Source organism: Brassica napus, chromosome C6 (genome assembly GCF_020379485.1).
Source record: "Brassica napus cultivar Da-Ae chromosome C6, Da-Ae, whole genome shotgun sequence".
Taxonomy (NCBI): domain Eukaryota; kingdom Viridiplantae; phylum Streptophyta; class Magnoliopsida; order Brassicales; family Brassicaceae; genus Brassica; species Brassica napus.
This window is the reverse complement of record NC_063449.1, coordinates 33,218,204-33,228,306: the sequence shown is the minus strand read 5'-3', so window position 1 is coordinate 33,228,306 and position 10,103 is coordinate 33,218,204. Positions and strand designations below refer to the sequence as shown.

Genomic DNA, 10,103 nt, shown 5'->3' with positions numbered 1-10,103 from the left:
AAATAATTTGAAAGAGAATGGAATTAATCCGTGCGGAGCACAAAATGTATACTAGTTATAAACTATTTTAGAGTAAAAAATAGAGTGGACCGATGGTCTTAAAAGAACAAGAACTACTACTGGTTTCTTCACCCACTCAGTCAAGTTAGTTGGGCCCTTGAGTCTTGTCGGTGATCCATATTCACATTTCTAATTTGAACAACTGTTAGCGCGAGCCCAATACCAATCCATTAAATAGGACAAAGTTTACAGATGGCTTGCATCAGTGTCGCCAAGTGCATAGCTACTTCCCTTTAAGTTTTCTCGCATCGAAATATTAAATTGAGGCAAAGATGAAAAGTTTTTATTCGTGACATAGTTAAATTAACTTATCTAAGAAAGGAAGAAATGTCAAATGCACTAGCCGCCAATGCGAAAATGGAGCACTTACTCGAAGCTACTTAGGGAGAGAGACAGCCTCACAGAGGAAGACACGTCTAGTGAAGAACATAAATGAATGGATCTATATCTTATCTTCTCTATCAATTAAAGGCTTGCGTTCTCATGTTTTCTACTAGAAGACGATACGTATGTTCATTTGTGGGGGTTAGAATACATTGTACTTTGAAAAGTAAAATACTAGCCAACCCACCATCATTTCATTATAAATAGAGGTTGATCTTTTGGCTTATTTCCTCACACTAAACATAAAACATTCATACACTGAAACATAGTCATGGCTAAGGCTGCTACCATCACCACCTTTCTCTTTGTTGCTCTTGTTTTCTTTGCTGCTTTTGGTGAGTAATGCATCTTAATGCATGGCAAATGTGATAGCTAATTTTCTTATATATATTACTAACGTTGAGATATATGCAGAAGCACCAACAATGGTGGACGCAAAGTTGTGCGAGAGGCCAAGTGGGACATGGTCAGGAGTTTGTGGAAACAATCATGCGTGTAAGAATCAGTGCATTCGACTTGAAGGAGCACGTCATGGATCTTGCAACTTTGTCTTCCCTGCTAACAAGTGCATCTGCTACTTCCCATGTTAATTAATATACCAAACATATTTGGAGTTAAAGTATGTATTCTCATAAAGTAAGTCACGTGTCATTCTACGAGTGATCTAATTATGACATGTACCATATATGTTTATGTCTGTTTGCTATAATAATGTAATACTAGGTTAAGATCCGCGTCTTACGCGGAATCAACATTATATATATAAATTATTTTATGTATTAAATATTTTTACATATTATGAAACAATAAATATATATTAAATAATTAAAATTCAGTAACTATAAATATATAATTAAATTGGTGTAAACATATAAATCAATTTTATTAATCCAAAAAATATTTTTTTTTTATATTTGGTAGGATATGTTATTAAATTTAAGTGATACTAACATAAATAATATATTTTAGTATATTTTTAATATTAATGTCTATTAAATGATAATTTCTACTCATATAGTTTTTTTGATCATTTGTATCTTTTATAGAAAAAAAAATAAATTACTGATAACAAAATTTTCATCGTGGGATTAATAGTTTTAGTAATTTATAATTTTTTTAAAAAAATAAGTTGTCAATGATCGTTCAAAACTTTTATCAAAAAAGTTGTTCAAAGTAAATTTTGAAACTAAAATATTGTATTTTATATGGTGTATAGTTTAATTTAAAACGATATATATATTAATCTTAATAATTAATTAAATTAGACTTTTTACTTATATAATTTTTGTAATCATTTGTATTTTGTCATAAAAAAAATTTTATACCATGGATCATAAAATTTGAATGTGAGACTTTTAACAGTTTTAGTAATTTATAGCCGTTTGTAAAAATTCAAAATATAAGATATACATAAAAATCTAAAATTTTATTATATGGTTATTGTGGTTGTTTAATTTATTTAATAGTTTAAAATTAAACAAATATGATAGAAGATACACTATTTTTTATCAAATCTTTATTATTCAAAATCATTAATTGTCATATATACTTTAGACACATTAGGCAATTCCGTAAATTTTATTTAAGGAAATAATAAAGTGCATTAATGATGAATTTATTGTTAGTTTAATAAAAATCTTATTATATAATTAGATAGACCAACATATTTCTCTAGTGATTCTAAGAATCATTATAGTGATGACATGTGACTACAAAAAGAAGTTGTAATGTTTCTCAAATAATATATAGGGGATTCTTGTTTCTTCTTGTCCATGTTTGTCTTCAACATGGGCATAAGGAGTGAGAACTTTTCAATAAGAACTACACATGATTAAGAGCATCCACTCTGGAGGTACATAATATCATCTTCACTATAATCAGAAATTGGATTACCTAGCCAATAAAGTCTAGATAAAGAAAAAGAAACAAAAGTGGCGGTTCTGATATATATATGAATATTGGTAATAATCTCCGAAGAGACTAAGGCTAAGACCAAGTCTTCTCTTTGACATATTCTTCCCTCCCTTGACAGGATAGTGTTCATTAATATGTTAAATGACGGAAGAACATGCTAAAGGAAAAAATAACTAAACATTTAATTTCAATTAAGTGCTTTCAACCGTAACACCAATCGCTGATTATCATCTTTCAAGGCTTCTTCACTTGACTTTTTAATTTCAACTAAGTACTTTCTCTTTTAACTTCTCATCTTTCATTTTCGTGTATGTTTTCAGTTTATCCTTCTTCTGTAAAATTTCCAGAACATATCTCCAAAAAGAAGATGAATAAAATAGAAATTTCAGAGAAAAAAAACTAAACATTTAAAAGTCTTCCAAAAAGCTTACGTTAATTTCTTTAATCAGAAAATGTTTACGCTCACGCGCGTATGGAGGTACATATATAACATCACTCCAGTTTAACAGGAAAGTAGCTACCTAGCTTATTCAACTTTAGAAGAGAAACAAATAGTGGTGGTTTATTCACTATGTATATAAGTATATTGGTTTTGATCTTTAAAAATAAACATATATAAACTATTCTACTACAAAAGACTATCAAGTCCGGTTAAATGGCCAACGAATATGTCAAAGAAGAAAAACTCATCAAGTTTTGTAGAAAGTTTACGTTAAGTCACTAGATGAAAACCACGAGTCAATTCACGTTGAAGAATCGTTACGCGGGCTTTTAAGGAGATATCAAGTAAAATTAGCATTATACTGTTTCTTTAATGATATCATCTCATCAAAAGAATCAGATCCGACCCGATATACAACACCACAAGTTTATCAATAGTATCGTGCCACTGCCATGGTGATACATGTAGTCGAAGAGGCTATTAGTGATGAGTCTAAACAACTAAATCAAGAATGGAGAATTACCCAAGCACTATATATTATCTAATAGTCTCTCTAGACTTGGGTGGAAAACGGTCCTATGGAAACATCTTAAACCCAACATCTCGAACATACCACATCAAGATAGACCACTTGTACATGCTACATAGGTAGCAAACTATTTATGTGGGAAATTATTTGTTGGGTTTTTACCATGAGCTAGTGATGGGTCTAACTCACATACAAAAGCTAGTTCAAGAGTGAAAAAATTGTCCATGCACTTATATATTGCCCAATGACACTACAATCCCACGATGTGAGATGTTAATAGCCCATCTCGAGATGTGGGTGGAAAATGGTCCAGTGGAAACAACCCAAACCTAATATTTTAGACATATTACAACAATATGAGCCATTTATACAGATTACATAGGTAGAAAACTGTTTATGTGAGAAATCATATGACTTTTACCATGAGCTCTTATATCATATTAGTGATGTGCCTAGTCTTATATCTACGACTAGGGATTTGCTGGAAACGCTGAAGGCGGTGAGGATGGATGGTGAATTTAGGGCATGAGTGTGGTGGAGACGGAGGAAGTAGGGTTCGGAGATTATGGAGTTGAATTGCTTTGAAACTAATCGGAGTTTTGGTAATCTTTTGCTTGGAATGAAAGAGAGGATTCTGATGATAACTTCCGGAGGAAGAAAAGAACAAGAAAACATCTTTCCAAGTAACCGGAGAAAACATGTGAGTTATATAATGTATATGCGTGTTCGCCAAATCTTCAGGTTAGGAAGTTTAATAGTAAGAAAGTAAGTATTCTAATTCAGTTTCTATTTTATTCCCAAAACTTAAATTTTATAGAATCTTCAAAACTAGGGATAAACACTATGCACTGTAAAGAAAAATGTACCAAGAACCTTGTTCGTTCCTTATTCTATGTATCTGACTATATTCTGTGTATCTAATTACAGCTAGCCTAATTGGGAGAGCTAATGATAAAATAGTAAAATTATATTATAAATTATGTGTTTTGTCGGCCAATGCAGCATCCGCATAATCATCTTGTAAATCAATTCAGAAATCAACAAACTTAGAGGGGATGTATTCGATCTAAAATTTGAAGTGATTTGATTTTTAATAAGGTTTTAGATGATTTTAAGGAATTGCGGAGAATAAAATGATTTTTGTTAAACCACTCTAGAATATCACCTAAAACCATGAGATTTGAGTTTAAATTTTTTAACTAAGAAACTCCACTAAAACACTCTATTGACACTTGAAAATTTTAAAACTCCGCAACTTAAAATATTTTCAATAACATTGGATTTTAGAGTACTTTATAGAATATCAAGTTCAATAACACTGGATTTTAAATGAGTTTTTAAAATTCATGTTTCAATAACAGTGGATTTGTCATTTTGCAATGATTCTTGCTTTTGAAAAATCCAAAATAAATTAACAATAAACTTTTTATACTTGAATAAGTATTTTCATAAAATAAAATTACATTTATTGCATGAGAACTTGGAAATTCACAACTTTATTTTCTTTCTTTTGGATAGATAAATAAGTATATATAGAGATTTCTCTTTTAGTTTCTTAAATTTTGAGATTTTATGATTAACACAATACATAATATTTTAGATAATAACACAATACATAATATTTTAGATATTGATATAATGATAATTATCAAAATAACTAAATATTTTCTTGTAGATTATCCAGAATTCAATTTTTTTTACTCCAGTAGTATTTCTACAAATTTATATTTTCGGGCTATATAATATATATATATATTTGTTTTATATACTTGATTTAATATATATATAAGCATTCTACTTTTTATTAGATTTATACTATAGTTACAACTTTATAAAAAAAATAGAAATATATGAAATCTAAACGATGATGTTCATGAAAATACATGTCTGCGTAGATTCCATGATTCATATTATAATACATTCACATTTTTCATTTATTTAATTATTCAAAGATGATTTATTAAAATTTTAAATTATATATCGACAACTCTAAGTATGATGTAAAAACTATCATAATGATCAGACCAAATTTTTTATTTAAAATTAAATTAATTATATATGTAAAGCTATATAACTAATTTATATAATATTGTGTATAACTTTTATAATCATAAAATAAGTTTATGTAACATAATCCAAAATCGGATAAAGAACTAATCCAACCCTGTTTTCAAAACATTACGTGAAGAAATCTTCTACATATTAAAAGAGAAGCATTATAACATTTTAACTATGACATGACATGTGTCATCAATAGAATGTATTTTAAAGTTCTTAGAGAAATATGTTGGTCCACTAAACATATATTATATATTTCTCATTAAACTAACTATGAAATTAATTAACAATCTATAATTATTAATTTTCATTCTTTCCTTAAATAAATACTACAGAATTACCAAAAGTCGAAAATACATATTTGACAATTAATGATTTTAATAATAAATATTTGATAACAATTTACATATCTTCCATTATTTTTTAATATTATAATATTAAAATAAATTAAGCAATCATATTAACAATATAATAAAAATTTAGATTTTTCCGTATATGTTATATTTTGAATTTTTAAAAATGACTATAAATAATGAATATTGTTAAAAGTTCACATTGAAAATTTTATGATTTATAGTTTAAAATTTTTGTTATAATAAAATACAACTGATCATAAAACCATATGAATAAAAAATACATTTAATAGACATTCAAATTAATATATATAGGACTTATGAATGATATAATTATGGTTGAACGGTCAAAGTTTGTGTTCAACAATTATTAGAATAAACATTTTACACCGAAGTAGGATGAGTTCTTGTTCTGGACGTTCAAGATCTGTTCGTCAACTTCCTTTGTACTTATCTTTCCTCAGAACATGGCTGAGGCTGTCAGGTACCGTCCGTGGCGTGGATCAGCTGCGCACATCATGTTCTTGGCGTTCCACATTTGCTGAGTGAGCTCAGGGACTGTGAGGGAGAAGTACTATTGGGAGCCACGTGAAGTGAGAGGAGCCAAACCAACCATGAAGAAATGGAGACGAGGGTCAGAGTTGAGCTGTCCAGGGAACCTTAAAGAGCATGTCACACCACTCATTGTCGCGGAGATCAAATGGTTCAAGTCTCCAACTGCAAAAATGTTATACAATGATGTTTTTTAATGTCTAGAGGTTCTAGACCGAATGCCCCTGAACTATTCTAAATTATTTTATTTTTTTACTTCCAACAAAAATTGACTACGTGAAAGAGCACCCCCATTGGTTCAGATCTATATACAGGTATCTAAATCCAAATTATAAATATTTTAATATAGTAAAATTATCTAATTAAAATCTATTAAGTAGAACCAATTCCATATTAGCACATGTAAAGATAGTTTCTAAAGTGTCACTCAAAATATGTCTGCAAATATAATTTAATGATCATATAGAAAAAAACTCTTAATAGATTTTAATTAGATAATATCGACTGTCACATGTCACATGAAAGGACAACCATGTTAACTATTCTAAACTTATGTCTGCACAAAATTTAAGATACACATAAAATACTTAACAGATTTTAGAGTTTATAATACAAATATGCATTTTTTATGTTTTTATTACACCGAAGAGCACTTATTGCTACTAACACACTTTTTCATGGTGAAAGTCAGGTTTGTCCTCCATAAAGCAAAACCAGCCGGGGACATGTGGGTAAAAGACCAAATTTTTCTGGTTACTTTGGTTTGTGATTTTAAATTTTAAAAAACTAATATATGATTGGTGGATTTTTTGGAGCAGTGTGGTTTGGTTAATTAAACAAGTTTGGGCCCGTGAAAAGTTAAAACAGTAATCTTTCACTTTCCCCAATTGATAGACCTGATTTTCCAAATCACTGACGGTATACCCGACGGTGAACTACAGAGGAGAGGCGACAGGGATACTTGGCGATGACGGCGAAGCGGAAGCGACCGAAAAAAGATGTAGACGATGGTGAGTGAAGTTTAATGTTTTTTTCTGGTCGGTTTAGTTCGCTTCGAGAAGCGGGTGGTAGTGTTGCAGAGGCGGTGCCAGGACCTTTACACGGTGGAGCGAGCAACAAAGGAGAAAGCAAAAGGTGACTTCTTTGGAGGCGAGTTAACTGCGATGACATCAAAAGGTGATTTCTTTTTTTGTTTGGTTTCTCGATCTACACAGATTTAGGGCTTGAGTTTAGGGAACAATTTCAATTTGTTTTCGATTTTGCTAAGTTTGTTGTTGTCTTACAGAGGCCGCGAAACCGGATGAGGAAGCAGTTAATGAGAGGAAGGAGGATTTTGTGTCATTGGCCGACGTGTTAGATGCTGAGCGTGATCCTCAGGTTAGTAGGTTGTAGGTTGTAGGTTGCACACGTTGTAGGTTGTACACTTGAATATGTGGTGTACATGTGTACAATGGTTAACGAAGTTCTACTTGTGTACAAGTTCGGAAATGTAGGTATTTTTTTAAATGAACACGAGCGTAAATGATGTTTGTGTTGTACATGTGTACACAATCTGAGATGCTTATTGATTTTGTTTTTTGGTTGTGTATTTTTGATTGCAGCTGACTATGCTACCGATGATGGAGTGTGGGGAGGAGAAAGAAGAGGGTTGGGGAGTATGGGACGGGACAGTGAGATTTTTTATTGTAAATGGCCAACATTGTTCTTGTTTTGGTAAATAGATACTATCATTTTGTACACATGGATAGCGAAAAGTATGTGTACACATGGATAACGATACAAAATTGTTTTGTGAACACTCCAATCCATTGTCCATATGAACACCACTTCCCATCTCTTCTGTTTTTCCAAAGTTTGTTGTTCTACCTTACTACATTTCAAAACCAATCTTTGCATGCATTTAAAAATGTGTCCATCTTATAAGTTATCCATGTGTACATCAGTACATGTAAACGATATGAAAAGATTAATGAAAGCATGTCATGTTTTCAAGAAGTGACGATGAGAGTTGAAATGCAGCAAAATCTTTGTGCTTACACAATCATGGTGATACAAAAACAAATGTTTAATAGGAAAGGAAGTGCGAGAAAGTGAGTGTTTTATATTTAAACATAACTTTTGTTGCTCGCATTTGTATTTGCTCAACATATATATCAAAATCATATTGATATGTATACATATTCCAATCTATTCACATGTACATCTTAACTTTGCTATCCACATGTACACATCTGCACGATATCCCCATGTACAATAATTACACCACATGTAACTTTCACATGATATCCATGATGGCTACATGGATAAATGTACACGTGTTTACACAAATAGCTCAATAATGAACATATCAACATGTACACTTGTTTACCAATATCCACATGTACACTTTACCATGGTGTAAATTTCAATTAGACATAACATCCATTTACAACATTGTAGGATCAAAGTAAGCATCTTGTGTATAGTATGAATATAGATAAGTGCTTTAAGAACAGAGGATATCAAGCCACAAGCATAAATCTCAGCTCTTTGTTGTAACATAGAAATCCACAAGTAATAGATGGACCCGTATAGCATTAAAATAAAAAAATTTGCTGAAGCACTGAGATGTGTAACAACTGCAAATTAAAAAAAAACTATAAAATGAAGAAGATGAATCACAGTCATCATCTTTCCACACACAAACAAGAAAAAAGAAAACGTGAAAGAAAAATATTTTTTTCCAGAAAGATCATCTTTCCCCCAATTCCTCACACTACTGTCGTCATCTCCCCATGGCCTTTTCTTCTTCTCAGGGTCTCCGAAAAGCCCTAAGTTTAAGGAAGATGAAGAACAGAATCTGAGATTCCCGCAACCATACACAACACTGTTTCATCGAGATTAGTCCTGGAGATCTTGAACAGACCAATCAGCCTAACCCTTTTCACATAAACCTTTCATCTCATCTCTTTCTCTTTGTTATGAATCTGACAATGAGAAGAATGGTGGCAAGACAAGATCAGAAGAATGCGTGACGGATAATCGTGAATTATGATATGAAGAAACTAAAATCAATGTTGAGAGAGAGAAATGAATTTTAGCAATTGTTTCTCATTAGAGAGAAAAAAATCAAAAGAGAGAAAGAAACAAAGATCCAGATCTGGCTTGTTAAATCTGGACCGTCGAAATATCAGAAAAATCAATGGCTAGTAACAAAGGCCTGCCATTTTTAATTTTAGTTAGTCAACATTATAGTTAGAGTTGAACTGAAAATGTTGAAAATCAAGTGCTCATTAGAGAAAAGTGCTCTAGTAGCTGTAAGTGTCCTAGAATGAAATAAAGAAGTCCAAAAGTGACCTGCAATGTAAATCTTTCTAGATTTTAATTAGACACTAGATCTCGATCCACGCGGATTTTTGTTTTCATTTATTTTTATATAAATATTTTGTTTTCAATTTTAAATTGGTATATATTATAATATATATGTGTTTATCAATTTTTAAAACATAATAAGTTTACGGTATATTTTTTCATTGAATAGATTGTTTCAAACTTTCACATGTATTTGTATCTTTTTCTCTATATATATTTTCTTATTATTATTTCATTATTAAAATCGTAACTATATATATAAATATTAGTAAAATATTGTTTTATTGTCATATTCAAAAATATTGTAACATTTCAAAAATTTAAAAAGTTTTTAAAAAATTAAACTTTTCGCTTCATAGATTTATATTATCGAGTAAATAATTAAACATTTAGTTTTTGTTTAATTTTTAAAATAAACTATATAGTTTAAAATTTGTTTTCATTTGTTTAAGGTAGTAAA

The 10,103-nt window shown here is 30.4% G+C and overlaps 1 protein-coding gene across 1 annotated transcript; it reads left to right on the top strand.

Annotated features, from left to right (window-relative positions):
* Positions 1-655: 655 nt before the first annotated feature.
* Positions 656-1,228, top strand: LOC106433352 (defensin-like protein 1). The gene is made up of 2 exons (XM_013874192.3): positions 656-779; positions 859-1,228. Exons 1-2 carry the CDS (start codon positions 716-718, stop codon positions 1,032-1,034), a joined length of 240 nt encoding a protein of 79 aa, XP_013729646.1. The 5' UTR covers positions 656-715; the 3' UTR covers positions 1,035-1,228.
* Positions 1,229-10,103: the final 8,875 nt, after the last annotated feature.